At 36.0% G+C, this 17,923-nt stretch overlaps 1 protein-coding gene across 2 annotated transcripts in view; it reads left to right on the top strand.

Annotated features, from left to right (window-relative positions):
• Positions 1-17,923, top strand: part of frem1l (FRAS1 related extracellular matrix 1 like) — a 98,146-nt gene that overhangs the window by 10,764 nt on the left and 69,459 nt on the right. For both annotated transcript variants that reach the window (XM_004913949.4, XM_031900901.1), the window contains exons 3-14: positions 993-1,087; positions 4,615-4,925; positions 5,199-5,398; positions 7,735-8,058; positions 9,619-9,727; positions 11,139-11,270; positions 13,490-13,834; positions 14,076-14,218; positions 14,635-14,831; positions 14,922-15,012; positions 15,663-15,830; positions 16,438-16,646. In XM_004913949.4, coding sequence (XP_004914006.2) covers positions 993-1,087; positions 4,615-4,925; positions 5,199-5,398; positions 7,735-8,058; positions 9,619-9,727; positions 11,139-11,270; positions 13,490-13,834; positions 14,076-14,218; positions 14,635-14,831; positions 14,922-15,012; positions 15,663-15,830; positions 16,438-16,646 — 2,324 coding nt within the window. The remainder of the gene's footprint in view (positions 1-992; positions 1,088-4,614; positions 4,926-5,198; positions 5,399-7,734; positions 8,059-9,618; positions 9,728-11,138; positions 11,271-13,489; positions 13,835-14,075; positions 14,219-14,634; positions 14,832-14,921; positions 15,013-15,662; positions 15,831-16,437; positions 16,647-17,923) is intronic.

Below are 17,923 nucleotides of genomic sequence, written 5' to 3' on the forward strand. Positions count from 1 at the left end.
TATGTATGTATATTTTTAAACAAAACTATAGATTAATAGAACAAATGGGTCAATACAATAATAAATACAAAGTACCTAAATAAATGGGCCTATTTACTAAACAATTTTGAGATATATTCATATTTTTTCTAAATTATAGAACATTTCGGAATGTATGGGAAAATTTCGTTAAAATTCCACGAGTTTTTCGTGATTTTCTGAAAATTTCCATGAAAAAATTAGTAGTAATTTGCGCAAAGAATATGAACATTTCGGAATTCGTTAATGCTTTGGTTACACTTTCATCGGGACTATATTTTTGCCAGGTTTGATCTGTCGAGTGCTATTGTTTCCTATGGAAGGCTTCCAAAGCCAGACATGGTTTTTGTGGCGTTTACAAACTTCGGGCCGAAAACGTTGTGATTTTCGGAACGCAATTGCGATATTTTCCTACGAACGATAAAAGCATTGTCGAGACATTTTAGAACTATAGAAATGATCATGGTTACTTCTAAATTATACCATGTTGCGGCCATAGGCCAGAAAAAAACACATCTAAGTAAATGTGCCCCTGAGTGTATAGAGACAAAAGGAAGGAAATCCCTATCCTGTAGAGCTTACAATCTAAGTGGGTCTGTATCTATAAAAGCAGCATAATTAATGTAAACAATTTTAACTGTGTCTTTACATAAGTAGCGTGATGTTTTAAAGCACTGATGTACATGATTTGTATAAATGGAATAAATGTTTTTTTTTCTCTTAAAAATAACAAAAAAAAGCTAAAATTCCCCTCTTAAAGCTTCCAGAATGTTTTATCACAGAAAACAGGTAAAAGTTATCATGTTAAAAGGTCTTCTGGCTAGATCTGACATGAAAATATTTCCTGCAATTTTTTGGCACCACTACTAAAAATTTCCCATGCTTTGTGCCATTGATGGGTCCAAAAGTATGCAAAATAACATGAAGGAAAATAAGCCTTATAAAAATTCTTATCACGGTGTATCTGCTTACAGGTATTTGATTGCCACTTTTTGTCAGAGGAAATCAAATATTCTCACAATGGCTCACCATTGCTGGCTGAGGATTCTGTCATGCTCAGAATTTACAGGTAAAATGCTATTCTGCTTCATCCATCTTATAAAAACATATACACAAAAATGCCTTCTCTTTATAGTATCTTATCTTTTAAATAAAGTAGGAACTACCATGTTGCTTGGCAATTTTCATTGACCAAAATACATATTGTAGGGCGCTATTTATAAATTTACTCATGCATGCTTATATTTGCTGAGAGAAGCCATGTTACAGATGCTACTGAGAAGGAATGGTCAATAATATTCTAGGCTAGTGTTGGTTTGTTTAAAGAAAAATATATTTAAGATAAACCTATAGTGTGAGTTTCCTTTTGATGCTTTCATTAATTATACAGTTATTTAGATTATTTCCTTCTAAGAGACACGAGCTCGAGTTATGGAATGTTCCAAGACTATAACAAAATATATTGGGTAAAATCACTTTTCTTGAGATTCAAGTCCAGCATTTTTTGTTTGTCTAGGTATATACTGTAAGTGGTTCTGTATTGGGTCCACTTTTATTTTCATTTTAAGCTGTTTATAATGACCTATGGAGAAATTTTTACTTACATTCAAGATCGCTGTAAAAAATGTGTTCTTGAATATATGCTCAGTCTTAGCAAGATGCTATAAAAGTCAGTGGGAGGTATATCTTCAGAATTCAAGTGAATAAAAAAGGGTATCACAGAGGAACTGAAGAAGTGATTAATCTTCTAAGTAGTATGGAATGTTTGTTATTTGGGGATTATTAATACTTGAGATAAAGTCATTAAGGAATATATAGTTATCAGAGCTGCTTCTCCCACAAGGCAAGGTTCCCTAAAGTGGCAGTGTGTGTCAGGTTAGTAGGTCATATAACAAAGTCTGATGCTTTAAGGTCAGAAAAGGGTTATTTTACAATGAGACCAGTGACACTGTGAAGTCTATGCCTGAACTGGCTGTATTGGCAGATGTATTACATCTTTTTGAGAAAGGGCTGTATGCCTCTTCTAGCAAGTGAGAAAATACAAGATTACTGTATTAAAATTAATTCTTAGAACAAAGTTGATTCATGGAGAAGCCCTTGACCTTTTATACTCAGGAAGGATTTTTCAGAGAGGATTTATATGGAGTGTACTGCTTGCCTTCCTATGCATCAGCTAGAAGATGACAGATTTCATTGGGCCATAAGGTTGATCTTGATGGTTGTCTTTTTTCTATCTTCTATATAAGTATGTATGTTTTGTATTGATCATGTAAATAAAAGAAAATTACACACTACTATATAATGATATTACAATGGCAGATTTGCTTTCTAACTTTTCTTGATTCCATAGGCTGAAGCTGCAGTGAAAACATAGCAGCCAGTCACTTACAAAAGGACCACCGTTTTGCCTTGTATTTGGTTATATGACAAACATACCTGGAACAATTTTTCTGGCAATAGCCATATATCTAGTTCCCTGTCAGACTGCATTCAATGTGCAGATGAATCTGTGGAATAGAATTACCTGGCATCAGTGCAGGGTCAGTCCATGGGATCACTGGCAATCTGGTCAACCCCCTATGTCACCAAATGGTCTACAATTCATTTTGACCCAAGGGAAACTGCAAGGTTTGAGTTGTTTGTGGCCATTTTCATTGGGAGAGAAGTACAAATTTTGCTTTTCTTCAAAGCTATTTCAGTGATTGATTTTTTTAAATAGCAATCTAATTAACTAAACTCTGCACATTATTTAATGTTATAAATGAAACACTTTTCTATTGATGATGGTACAGTCATCTCAGTAAATGTAGCTACTGGCAGTATAAAATGTTTTTATTACTATTACATTGTACACTCATTTTAATCTCCAATAATTATGTAAAAATCAGTTTCTCAAAAGCCAAAAAATAGGGAATTATTTATATAGCCGCGCAAGCCCATCTGAGTTAAAAGAAATTCCAGGATGTTTAAATAAAGGAATTTCCGTTCTATCAAAGCTGTTTAATTTCCTCCAGGCATATGCCCTAGAGACTCCCTCTGAATTGCTATACTTGTGATGCAGGTATTTTATGTTCAGTTCTAAATCTGCAGTTAAAGAGAAGCTTTTATGAGCCACTAATGTAAGGTTTTTCAGAAATAGGCAAAAGTGTTTTTGATGAATAGGAAACATATATTAGGAAATAAAAGCAATTATGCTAAGTCCAGTGTAAGAATTATCATGTCTGCTTGGTAAGATATGTTTATGTGTGTATGCTTCTTTTTTTCCTCAAGGAGCCCTTAAGACACTGCTGAAGAAAACCAAGAACAAAGTTAAGCGTAGATTGAGAGGTTCTTACTGCAGTAAGACCTCTTTGACAAACCAAGATACCTTTTGACTAGTAATGGCCAAAATAAATCGTCAGGCATGGATTTGCAGCAAATTTCCACATTCCGCCATTGACAGTTTTTTTTTTGCGACACAGGTGCCAAAATTTGCAGAGGAAACATTTGTTGCGCATCAAAAAAAATTGGGCATACGTAAAAAAATAAGACGCATCAAAAAAAAATAGTTGTGCGCAACATTTTTGCCGTTTCGCAAATTTTTTGCCATTTCATTAATTCATTCTCTGGCGAAGCTAAATGGGGCAGATTCGCTCATCACTACTTTTGACTTAAAGGACATATAAACCCTTCATTTTCCTACCATGTAAATGAGCTGGAAAGATCTCCCCCACCCAAACTACACCTTTTATACTGCATATATCCCTTCCATTTGCCAGCACCACCACATTTTCCTAAAACAAATAGCAGCTTTCATCCGAGGACCATTTTTCCTCTGATACATAATCAGTTACATTTAAATCTGTTTAAATGTTCATGCAGTGAAGAATGCAGGCTTACCCAGGCAGAATTTACTTTGATAAAAAATAATGCTTAGATTCAGCACTGTAATAGTTAAGCTGAGCTTAGGAGAGGAGATGAAAAAAAACATGTTTCTCCAGCAGAGTGCACAGCTAGAGCAGAGTTTCTATGCAAACCAGCATTGCCATCTCCTCATTGGCTGCTAGACTGGAGGGCGTGTTTAGCAATCTGAAGAACTGAGCATGCTCAGTAGCCAACACTCAAGTCAATTCCTAAGGGAGGGGGCCGAGTGGGTTGGAGGAGGAGAAGGAAACCTAACTGATTAATAGGAAGCTGCAGCCTTACTAATAAACTTTTAACAACCAGAGTGACAGGTATATAACAATGTTTTGTGTGGGTGGTTTACAATACATCGTGTTCTTCCTATACAAGATGTTCCATTAAAGGCTGTTCCATCCAAACATAATAATATGTTTAAAAATGAAATATTGTTGGTTGCTGCAGTGGTCAATTCAGATAAAATGCTTCTTTTGTTATTCACTTTTGTCCTTTTGAATGTGCTTCATTGGCCATTGCTGAAGATTGGGCTAATATACTTAGGGAAATCTGAGGCATCTATTATTATTACTGATGTATTTATATTTAGGCTATTACGGAAAATTGCATTTTTTGTTAATTTTGTTTTCATATTTTATTCTCTCTGGTATCCAGACTGTTTTTGTTGTTATTATTAATTGGGATTTAATTTTACTGCAGGTTTTCTGAATTAGAGACAATTGTAGAAAATGTTCTGATTAAAATACACATCACTGATCCAGTGGGTGGCATTGTTCATCTTGGGCCTGAATCTTTAGAAGTCCCTGAGTTTTATGGAATATCAACTAAACCAGTGGATAAAAATATATTGACATTCAAACCTTTCTGGGAAAAGCCAGGGACAAGCTGTGTGGTCCGAACACTCTTGTCTGAAGTACTGCTTCCCGCTCACGGCCAGGTTGTCATCGAGGATACAAGAAGCGCTGGTACAGATGTGCGTGGGCCTTCACTCCCACACAGAGTGAGAAATTGTGAGTCTAACTTGATCACTAGTGCATAATTACCTGCATGAATTAAGCAGATCATCATGGCTGCAGAGGATGTAGCAAAATATCCATATATCCCATTTCAGAAAAATTACATGTAAATTAGGGAAATACTGCATCTAGTACTTTAATAGTGACTGGTGGCCTTCCAAACAGTTAATCCATAATATAAATAATAAAATTGCATATTAAAACACGGGATAGTCGAAGCAACACCACTGAATATTTCTTCTAAATGTATTTTATTGTTTCTATCAGACAGGCAAGAAAAAATGCCATGCCTGGGTAACAAGGCATGCTATCCCAGACTGAAGGAAATGAGACTTATAAAAGCCAACTGCAAAGACTTTATGGAAATGGGAGTAAAGTATCAGCATCTTAGCCCTCCATCACCTAACACTGATTACATTCCACTTCAAGTAGCATTACAGGGAGGTGAGAACCGAAAACAATTACAGGTTAGTAAAGGCAAAGTTAATTGTCCAGAAATGAGGGGATTATCTGTGCACTGATACTCTTATTATCTACCTCACAAGGAACAAACACGGAGTAGCTTCAGTTTTGTTTCTGTTTGCCCTGTTTAGCTCAAGAAATAACAAAAACCAATAGGCAAAAAATATGTTCAGCACAAGCCCTGTTCATTGTATTTATGTTGAAAATGGGTGTATACTGTATAATCTATCTAATTAATGAGTTCTAGTGATTTTTTGCCAGTTTCTAGTGATGAGTGAAATTTTTTGCAGTGGTAAAAAAAACTTATAGATGCCAATGACTCGGAAAAAAGTTGCGTTGTAACATGGTGACGTTCTGTGAATTTTTGCCGTTTTGCAGATTTTTCAGCTAAATGGAACAGATTTGCTCATTACTATTTTTAAAAATGATTGTGAAAAGCTACTTTAGGCTGAGCCGTTAATATATTATACAGGTATGGGACCTGTTATCCAGAATGCTTGGGACCTAGGGTTTTCTGGATAAGGGGCATTTCTGTCATTTGGATCTCCATATAATAAGTCTTCTAAAAAAATAATTTTAACATTAAATAAACCCAATAGGATTGCTTAGCCTCTAATATGAATTAATTATTTATTAGTTGGGATCAAGTACAGCAGGGGTCTCAAACTCGCGGCCCGCGGGCCATTTGCGGCCCTCGGTACAATATTTTGTGGCCCGCACCAACGCCTTCTCAAAAGCAATGAATGGATCGCGATTTTTATTGCGATTCAAGGGATAATGCAAGGCACAGCGGGCGGGAGCTGCTGATTGCGGAAATGACGTTATGCCATCATAACAGTTATTATGGGAAGACGTTCTCTGTGCACAATTAGCTGCTAAGGCAGGGGTGGGCAAACTACGGCCCGTGGGCCACATCCGGCCCCTTGGCCTTTTTAATCCGGCCCGCTGACGACGCCAAGTCTCATCACGCGAGACTTAGTGTCATTGGCGGGCCGGAATTAAAGAGACGAAGGGGGCGTAATGCTGGCCTGGCCCGGGGGTGAGTAAATGTGGCCCGTGAGCCAAAAAGTTTGCCCACCCCTGTGCTAAGGAGCTAATTGTGCACACAGAACATCTTCCCATAATAACTGTTATAATGGCATAACGTCATTTCCGCAATCAGCAGCTCCCGCCCGCCGTGCCTTGCATTATCCCTTGAAAGCCAATTTTTTGTGAAATCCCTTATGCGGCCCAGCCTCATCCTGACTTTGCCTCCTGCGGCCCCCAGGTAAATTGAGTTTGAGCCCCCTGAAGTACAGGGTACTTCTTTATTGTTACAGAGGTTTATTGAACCTGATCAGGAAACTTTCCTTGAGTTTTCTTGTTAAAGGGGCTTATTCATCAGATAATACCCATGCATTTTTAATTTCACTAATATTATTTACAGCCTGAGATTTTATACATTTAAATTAAGTGCTCACGGGCCATTTTGTTGGTCCTAGGAAAACCCTATGCCAGAGGGCAGCCAAATGCTAGGAAATACTTTGTACTAGATGCATTTAAAACGATCTGCCACAGCCCTTAGGCATTTAAAAGTTTTGCCATTTTGTCTGCTCTGCCTCAGCTTATCATTCTTATCACTTTTACTCTGCTAACTCAGTCAGTAACAGCCATCTTAACCATAGTGCTGTAAATGGATAACATATAGTGCAACTGAGATTTATTTTTTGTAAGGCTATAGTGACGTGCAAAGCAGGGTCCAATCACAATAAAGGGCAAAATCCACCATGTTTTTTGTATTTTGCAACCTGCCCTGCACAATAAATATACAGTATTGCCACAGGTCTTTTTGCTCAAAAACGGAGCATGGAGACCTGCATCTGCTCCCTTAAATACAGAACTACCTGGATTCAGCAGGTAGATGTATCATCCTTTTACTCCCTGCCCATCCACTCCCTGCCACTACCCACCCCTAACTTGCATTCAGTATCCATGAAATATCCAATTTCAGGTTAATTGAAACCAGTAAGGTTGGGATGGTGAGATAATGGAGTAAAAATTATTTAAAAGCAATCAAAACTGAAGGTGTTTATGTGCCTTATTCTAAATACATAGCCATGGTTTAAAAATTAAAATGATTTAATACTTAAGGAATAATTTGTACAAACATAGATATAGGAATATGCTAATAATATGTTGTTTGGCATCTGAAGATGTTAAAATCAATGGTATTTACTAAGACTACAATGAACCTTTCTGTTAAATGAAATCGGAGAAATGGGAATCAGAAAAAAACAGTACAGTGTAAATGTATTACTTTTAGCATTAGTAAATGGTGACATCAACTATTCTGTTTTCTTAGACACAGAATATTTGGATTCCTGTAGTAATCGCAGGTGCTATTCCAAACACTCCTCCTCGAGCAGCATTTATGCCCATGTTTATACTGGAAGTGGACCAGTTTATTCTTACCCCAATCACCACAGCAACTGTAGATGCAGAAGATGATGAAACACCAAAAAACAAGCTGGTATTCAAAATAAGCAAGCCGCCACCAGCAGGATATATAACACATGTTGATGACCACACCAAAGCTGTTACGTCTTTTACATGGCAGGATCTGCATGATATGAAAATTGCTTACCAACCACCCGGTACTTCACATAATGAGAGACAGAATTATGAGGTAAGAATCCAAATAAAGCAAACATCCAGGAAAACATCTCACATGTACTATAAACATCCCATTTATATCTATGTTTTTATATGTGAATTTATAATTTTAAAAGCTGCGTATATCTCAATGTTATGCCCAAAGGTGGAGCCATTTCATTTGCACTAGGATTCACAGCTATAGTGCAACAGCTAAAGTGCTGACAAATTTGATATTTTTACATTTTCCTTGAATTTGGGCCAAAACAATATTGTTGTAATATTTTAGGTGTAGTGGAGCTGGTTTATGCCTACCTTTATTTAAAAACAGTGTTGCAGATTCATAGGGTGTTGTCTTGAACAAAGGCCACTCTAAGGCTTATGGTACACGGAGAGATTTGTTGCCCGAGGTTAAATCTGAACTTGAGCAGGTGACAAATCACCCAAGAATGCTTTCCCAAGTGGATCACCAGTGGGAAAACATATATCAAGTTTGTTTTCTCACGTTGCCTGAAGTTTTCTGGTGGGGAAACTTTGGGTGAACACGAAGTACTGCATATGATTTACTTTATTGCTGTTGGGAAACCATTTTGAGGAGATCCGTCTCCAGCGGTAGCCCAGATTACGTGCCATTGACCTAAAAGTTCAGTAACTGTAGACCATATTTACTACAGTAGATAACAATGAGGTGTGCTTATAGTGCAATCAGTTTATCATGCCTAATGCTAATTAATAAGATATTTCTTCTGAGTTATAAAATGTTACCCCTAGATTTTTGCGGGTTAAATATTAAATAAAAATCTGACAGTGATATGTGTTCCAATGTACATATGAAAGTAGAAATAGTTGTTCCTGTAAGAAGCCAATCCTTTGATTTTTAAAAAAAAATAGTATATGATATGATCAAATTGGTCTAAATAATAACAGTGCGAGAATACTGGCTGTGCACTCATGTAACTGCCACATGTTATGTGACTCAGGCCTGTGAAATGTAAGTAGGGGGTCAGCTGTGCTCTGCAATGTAGCCATCAGATCATGTGAGAGCTCAGCAATACAACTGCAGGAACAATGGGATCCAGCAACCACTAGTTATGCCCATGTAAGAAAAAGAGTGCTAGCGAATATTCTAGGAAAATGTCACTTTTGCATTTATGCTTTATGTTGCCTACTAACACTGTAAAATTTAAAGGGGTTGTTCACCTTTGAATTAAAGGGGCAGTTTACCTTTAAATTAACTTTTAGTATGACATAGACAATGCTCTAGTAAGACAATTTGTGGGTAATTTAAACTTACCTTCAGCACATCAAGGGAGGGAGACAGGGGGCTCGGCGGGGATCGCATCAGGGCCAGCGGGGCCCACCAGGTTTTTTTCCTGTTGCCCCAGCAACCCAGTCCAACCCTGAAATCATTTAAAAACTATACAAAATAAATAAGGAAGGCAAAATGCAAAGTTGCTAGGAATAGGACATGCTATAACATACTACAAGTTAATATAAAGGTGAACATTATAGAATGCTATAAAATGGCTTTGTAAAAATGAATCATACATACTTTTTTAGCAAATAAAAAATGAATTCCTGCTTTCTTTTTCAGGTTGAATTTCAAGCAATAGACAGTTTTTTCTTGGTCAGTGCTCCAATAATGGTCCATATCTCAATCAGGACATCAGAAACAAATGCTCCCAGGGTAGCATGGAACATGGGTAGGCGTACCTTCCTTTGTATATTACATTGCTAATAACAAGTAAATTGATTATGTTTCTTTAAAAATAGTGCTTCTATTTTGTCACTATGCTGCACAGAGAAATATTCCCACAGAGCTTTCTATGTAAAAGTGACTTGTCTAAGGAAGTTACACAGGATTTGATCCCAGGCTTTTCTGTATCTGTTTGTACCACAAAGGCTTACTTACTGAGCCATTTCTTCTTAGTCTGAATGAACATTAAGCATAGTGTTATGTGTCACTTGTCATATTTGCTATCCGTATGCCAGACAGTTATGCAGAAACTGAATACAATAAACAATGCAATATGGTATTATTTAAATCAATGTGTCACTTGGACCGTATTGCTTTGTTTAAAGGAAAACATTCACATAAAATAACTTGGCTTTAACACATGCAATATGGTCTAGTGTGCATTTCATTTTTTTTAATCATTTGTGCTAGTCCTTGCTAATTTATAAAGCATTTACTATTTTGAGATTTTTGATTCAGCGGATTTTGAAACAATCTGATATATAAAATAAGTAAGACTAAAGACCAAACAGATTAAAGAATTTTATATGTGTGGTTTGAATCTGCCATTAAATAGTTGGGTTGCAATAAAATTCAAAAAGTTCAATTAGTAAAGTTCAATCATACAGTTTTATTAATTTTCTAGATAATCTAAAGAAAATAAAAAATCAGAAATGCTATTCCTTTAGAATGAAAAATCAGTCCTGAAAAGTGTTTTTCTTACCAATGCCTTATATGTTGCCTATATCTCTCTAAGCACCCAAGCTTGGTCATAGACTCCACAGTATTTTTTGTATGAATTCAGCATTTCATTGGTATACATTACTACCTCCTGACATATGGCCACTGTATTTTAATAGCACTGCCTTGTGCACTACCATGTGGGATGTGACCATGTGATGTAGCTTGCACCAAGGTGAAATAAGATGTGTTACAGAGAAATAGAGTAGGCAGTTTTGGAGTCAGGGTAAAGCTGGTAGACAAGTTATTAAGAATTTCCTCAGTAGACTGAATAGATCAGCTTTATTCAGAAATGCACATGTGAGATTCAGTGTTTCCAAAGTGATATGGTGATGGTTATAGTGAAAAGAATAAGATTCATAGTTGAGTATGTTGGTTGGAACACATTTATCATATAGTGCAAGCAGCAAGTTAGGATTCAGGTGATATGAGTGATATTGGCAAAGACTATTTAGCCCATCCATCATCTTGTCTGTCAACAGTATTATTCTTGTCAAATGCATTTCCATCAATATTGCTATGTTACTTTAACACAACATATAACCTTTTACTGTTAGTGTAGATCTAAATGATAACCGCCAAAGTCTTCAAGCTGTTATTGCAACTCACCTTTAAGCACCAATGTTTTGAATTTGTAGGTCTGAACTTATTGGAAGGACAGTCCCGTCCTATCTCATGGGAAGTTTTTCAGATAGTAGACAATGATAATCTTCATGCAGTGCGCCTTGTCACTGTGGATGGTTTGCTTCATGGACGCCTTACAATTAGAGGTAAAGTGTTATTATAAAATATGTTTAATATGTAGTAATATTTAGATATCCAAATTATTTCCAGTTCCTATCCTTGAAAATAGATACAGGTATGAGCTCTTGTCTAGAAACCTGATATCCAGAGAGATGAGAATTATGGGAACATCATCTCCCACAGAGCTCATTTTTTTTTTTTCAATTTCTTTTATTGTGCAGATATATCAGGAAAAATAAACATTGTTAATGTATTGTTACAATTCCCCGTTGCATTGTTGTTATACATTTTTTCATTTAAATTTTTCCACAGAGCTCATTTTGAGCAAATAATCCTATTTTTTGTAATGATTATCTTTTTCTCTGTAGAAATAATAATACCTGTACCTTCTACTTAATGGTAACTAAGCTGCATAAATCCATTTTAGCAGCAAAACAATCCTTCTTGTGTATTTAATGTTTACATTTTTTAAATGTAACACTTGCTACTCCCTAGTGTGTCTATAATAACGCAGGAAGCTATTAATTAGTATCAATTCCTCTGTAGAAATAGAATTAAAAAGAAACATTTGCTTGCTTGGAGTTACTATTTCATACATGTATAACTCTGTATAAAGAAATACTTAGACCAGGTAAAATTATCTGAAATCAGGATATTTTAAAATCCTATAAAAAGATAGTTTGGAGTTGCTTCATATTTTCTGGCAAAGGGGAGAGTTACATTCCTGCACAGTAAAACAGCCATATAATGTTAAGATATATTTTGTCTTTATGAACAAAGTTAAGACTCAATTTTGCCTTTATAAGTCAATTTTTCCCCACAATTGATTTTTAGTTCATAGCACCATTTATCTCATATGTTTCAATAAAATTAATCAAACTCAGTTTAGCTTTTTGTAATTCTTACTGTTATTATTTCTATCACTGTGGTCCTCGGCAGAGCTGTAAAGAAAGGGGAAAAGTAATGATAATATACTTACAAAGGTTTTCTAATCATGAGAGCTTATGTAAGAATTATAAAGTTCAACGCTTCCTTAAGATTTGTTTCCTGTAAACAGGAAACAGGACTGCATTTTCCAAGAGCACTTCCTGCTCTGCTACTGCAGAGGGAACCAAAGTGCACAGCTGAGGTAGGAACTTTTACTTGATGCACCAGCTCTGTTACATACAAACTAATTTTTTTAAATGATTTGTACTTGTACAATTTGTATTTGTACTTGATCCCAACTAAGATATAATTAATCCTTATTGGAGGCAAAACAATCCTGTTGGATTTATTCAATACTTAAATGGTTTTTACCAGACTTAAGTTATGGAGATCCAAATTACGGAAAGATCCCTTATCTGGAAAATCCCAGGTCCCTGGCATTCTAATAGGTCTCATACCTGTATTTGCTTTTAAAGTGCAATGTATTGTCATCGTCATATTGTCATATTCTGAGCATTGCAGTCCGTCTTTCCGGCATCAAATACAAGAGTATAAAAGAAACCACAACCACACCATACATACTACTATTTGGGCTACTAATTGTGTTGCCATGCAACATTTTCTATTATGCACATATAAAGTCCTTATACAGGTATAGGATTTATTATATGGAATGCTCTGGACCTAAATTTTCTGTGATTTGGATCACAGAAAAATATACCCCCAATATATCTATAAAAATATACTGCATAAACAAGCTCTTATGTAAAACCCTGCTTCATCTAAATAAACCATTTTTTATAAAAATATACTTCTTTAGTAGTATTTGCTATTGGGTAAATTTTAATAGAAAACTGACATTTTAAGAATTAAGGGCCACCTCCTGGGATCATAGGATTCACAATGCACACAAACAAGCCAAGGCACACATACATGCTAGGCCACATCAGCCAATTAATGGACAAAGTTCTGCCTTGTGCTCCCACACTGCTTCCTGTTACAGTTAGAGCTGCATTATTCCTGGTCATGGGATCTCTGAGGGAGCACACAGCCCATCACCAAATGGTGGATCAAGGGAAAGGATGTAAAGGGCAATATTTACTAATATATATATTCCAGTTTGGCGAGATTCTTTAATAGGTTACATTATATAAACTATCTGTTGGTTAAGTATTCATTCTGGGGATATAGTTTTCCTTCAAGTGTACAAATACATTTCAATATTTAATAAACCCAAAAGGGATGACTTTAGATTTGCAGGCCACATTTTGGGGCACTATTTTTGCCTACTAATATTATTTTACCTGTGTTGCTACAGGTCTCAAAGCATTTGTATTTACTGTAAAGGATATCAAAGATGAAGTTGTTCGTTACCATCATGATGACAGTGACACTACCAAGGATTACATTGTTTTTAGAATTTTTGATGGAAAGCACAGTATTCGGCATAAGTTTCCAATAAATATTCTTCCTAAGGATGACAGCCCACCATTTCTAGTGAACAACATTGGTTTTGAATTAGTAGAAGGGGCAACCATCCTTATTGAGGGGCACATGTTAATGGCTTCTGATCTTGATTCAAGTGATGATTATATTCTATACAATATCACAAAGCCACCAAAAGCTGGAGAGCTGGTAAAGAAATTTTCCACAGAAAGCTCAGGTAAGATAAATATTACTTAAAAGTCTTATTATTTGTATCTAAAATGTATTTGAATGGTGCTAGTGGTTGTACATCAGATATCTTGACAGTGCTGTTAGAGAGTAAAAGCTAAGAAGCCGGAAAGTTATACTTTATGAGTATACAGTACATGGATAATTTTAAAGATGAATGCAAGAGGTTTACAGCTGGGTATAAGGTATAACATTATTAATGATTTTATAGCTGTTCTTATTCCATTTAGGTATCCCAATTTCAACTTATTTGCAGAGGGATCTGTTCCGTGGTCTCATTTATTACAAACATTTTGGTGGGGAGGTCTTTCAAGACTCCTTTGAATTTGTCTTGTCTGATAGTCATGATCCTCCAAACTATTCTGAAGAACAAGTAAGTACATTTAAGTAGATAGATAGTGTTCTAATACAAAGTGTCACCTCTCACTAGATTCTGCCTCATATATATATATATATATATATATATATATATATATATATATATATATATATATACACATATATCAGTATCTTTCATGTCATAGCAAAAACGCTTGGATGATAACACCAAGGAGGACTTGGTTCTGATATGACAAGTAAAACTTTCCTTTTTTCTGTGTATTTTTTTCATTAGGATTAAGTAAGTATGCAATGTATTGTAAAGTCCTTTGAGAGTGCTGAAGCTGAAATAGATACTCACTTTTTTCTACTACATCTTACTGTTTTCTGAAAATATTTTTTAAATCAGGTGAGAGTTGTTACTAATGATCACAGTCAAAAATAAGTCCAATGAATGCCATCAATTTTTAGATTGTGACAATTCATGTTACTCCAGTCAAAGACCAACTTCCCAAAGAAGCAGAAGGAACAAGACGGCATCTTGTGGTAAAGGAAACTGAGATTACCAGAATAACAAAGGAACATTTGCATTTTATAGACACTGAAAGTCCTGACAATCATCTCATTTATACTGTAACCAAGGCATGTTTTGCACCAGAGAATCCACGGTGAGTTTACAAAAATAAACTGGAAACTGTAATCATTATATACATGTCATAGATAATAATCAAACATTTTTTAAATCTTTATATTACTAGCCTTCTTGATGCAGGAAGACTTATTTTTGTTGATACCACAAATACTCTAGAAAAGGACCCATCTATCCCTACCCTAAACTCTTTCAGTCAGGTAACTATTTTTTTTACTTATGTTATTTGTTTTACTTACTTATTTACTTTAATGCGCCATAAAGCTTTTATTGGTTCACAATTCACTTTGGGTATCTCTCAGTAATACTGTATTACTTGTGAAGTTAGCACCAAATTAGTTTACTTATTTCTTATTAGATTTCATGATTTTAACAATTTTTTACACCGCAAATATTATAGAGATTTTACTGCAGGAGGAAGCATCTCTTGATTTTCACTGTTTCTGTTCCATTCATCCTGTAGCTACTTATAAAGTTTCTTAATTCCACTCTCATCTGAGTGGCTTCTTCCAAATTGTCCATCCCCTCATATTCCTGTACCAATTATAGGGTATCCTCCCTAAAATGAGTAGCAATATATCTATGTAGATGGAAGAAGCCACTCAGATGAGGGGTGAAATGTTTTCAGGAAAAGTCCAGTTGTTTTAGACTTAATTCTACTAGATACTGTGTATATCATGACCTGGATGAATGAGAATCTTCATAGACATACTGTTAAAGCTCAAACTAAAACATTAGTTTAAGAAATCAACAAAATATTTATGGAATCAACCATCCCTAAGCCATTAATCTGTCTACCCTTTCACCTACACAGTGACAATTATTTTCTTCTTATTGTGGCCCTCTCTAGCATGCAGTCACTCATCTAAAAGCTGCCTATATGCCACCACAGAGAGATATTGGGCCTGCTCCAATACTTGTACAGTTTGCATTTTCTGTAAATGACCAACATGGAGGACAGCTGTCTGGACTAAACTTTAATATCACAGTAATGCCAGTGGATGACAAACCTCCCGAGGTAAGTAAGATAAGTTTTATCTCTCGTTGACATATTTTTCCTCTTTTTCCATCCTTCACTGGGGTTTATTATAAATACTGGGCAAATGTGCTTCTGGGCAGTAACCCATGGTGACCAGATGTTGCTTTCATTGTTCTAACTGCAGCTGGCTGAAAAATGTGAATCTGTGACTCATTGCAATAGGTTATTGGACCAGGTGCAAATTTGCCAGTATTTATATATGAGCCCCCTATTGTTTTTTACCCTATTCCACCTTCCAACTTGCATAGGGTAGGAGCACCCCTGTGGATATCTGGGGCAGTAAAAAGCAGCTCCCAGTAACTTATTAAACCAGAAATTTGGCTCCTCTAGCATAGAAAGCTCAATTGTGTTTTCTGCACTAGCGATGGAGTCCCTCTTGGCCCCCTGCAGTAAAGTAAAGGTAAGCGCTGAGGGGTGAGGGGAGTTGGTATTTAAGGAGCTGCCTCTGTGTGGCTCATGTCATAGAATCACCCATATACAGTATAAGTATGTTTTATTTGGTTAATCTTGAGTTATTATAAACCCATAATGTAGTACAACTTTAACTATGTTGATATTTATACAAATGTATCTCTGTTTTTTTTAGATTTTCACAAATGCTATAAAGGCAGAGGAAGGTTCAAGTTGTTTTATTACTGGAGAGAATTTGCAAATTGCCGATATAGACACAAAAATAGAGCATCTGAAAATTGTACTAAAAACACGTCCACTGCATGGGAGTGTAGAGGTTCATGGTGTTGCCATGTCAGAAGGAGATGTTTTTAGCATGGAAGAGCTGACTTCCTTTAAAGTCAGGTGATACTTAAATGTCATTGTAACTGAGCCCAAAATTATTGTAACTTTTGGTATTTCAACTGTTAACTGAACCCCCACATTCCTGTTTGTTTCTGTATAAAAAGATAGCAGTATAGTGTATATAAAATTACAGCGAATGAAAGGTATAAAATCCTGAAAACTTGTAGTCCTGAAAGTTGTTGATTTCTAAAAATGTGGTACACTTGCATGAGCTAACTACAACTCCTGAGACTCCTGAGAGTCACACACCATGTTGGATTCTTACAGATGTACAATTCCTTTATATCTGCATCGAAATACTATAACTTTATACCTTTTTCACAGTAGAAGATCTTTTTCATGTGATTAATGAGTCTTGGTTTTATGATGACAGATGCAGAATAAAGTGATAGCATGGCATCAAAAAGCTGCAGTGGATTATTATAGAGGGAGATGGTATTGGTATGAAACCTGCTGATATTCAGATGTCCTTGGCATGAATTAACTAACCTTAGAACATTTCAGGTTACAAAGTTGGGCACTAGACTAGCATCTCTATTGGTTTGTAAATTATGAAATAGGTCATTGGTCATTGGCTCAGATGCACATTCCTAAGGGGGGGAGGGAGTTCTTAGCATTTTTGAGGGAGGGGGGAGCAGGAGAGGGGAGAGAGGAGAGAGCTGCGTGTCTCTGGCAGATGAAACCAGACACAACAAATCTTTTGACAGAACTCAGTGCAGCGTTTCTGTGAGTGCTTATGGCTGTATTTACATAGACCTTTCTGATAAAGCTTACTTAGTTTTTACCTTTCTTTCTCCTTTAATCACACTAGTGCAGGCTAGAAGGCTATATTTACTGTATATTATGCAGAATGATTTACCATACCTGAGTAAAAAGCCCTAGGAGCTACAGTATCTCTGCTTGTTTAGGATAGCAGCTGTCATTTTACTTTTCCCTGACATCACTTCCCTGCCGGCATTTCTCCTGCTGCCTGTAACTTTCGCTGCTGAGTGGTGAAGGGAGGAGGTAAGGAGAGAGTAAGCTGCGCAGGCTCACGCCATGCCCTGAAGGCTTTTGCTGAGATCAGGAAGTCTGACACAGAAGGTATATAGAAGTGAAGGAAAGAAATAGGGTGTTATTTCACATAGGACTCTGTGAGGAGCAGCAGTTCTGTATTTACCTTTCAAATAAAACTTAGTTTTTACCTTTCTTTCTCCTGTAAAGACAATAAATAAGCACATAAAATTAGGTTAAAAATGTATTTAAACATTTCTATATAAATAATTAACAATGTCTAC

This window comes from Xenopus tropicalis, chromosome 4 (assembly GCF_000004195.4).
Source record: "Xenopus tropicalis strain Nigerian chromosome 4, UCB_Xtro_10.0, whole genome shotgun sequence".
NCBI classification, from domain to species: Eukaryota; Metazoa; Chordata; class Amphibia; order Anura; family Pipidae; genus Xenopus; species Xenopus tropicalis.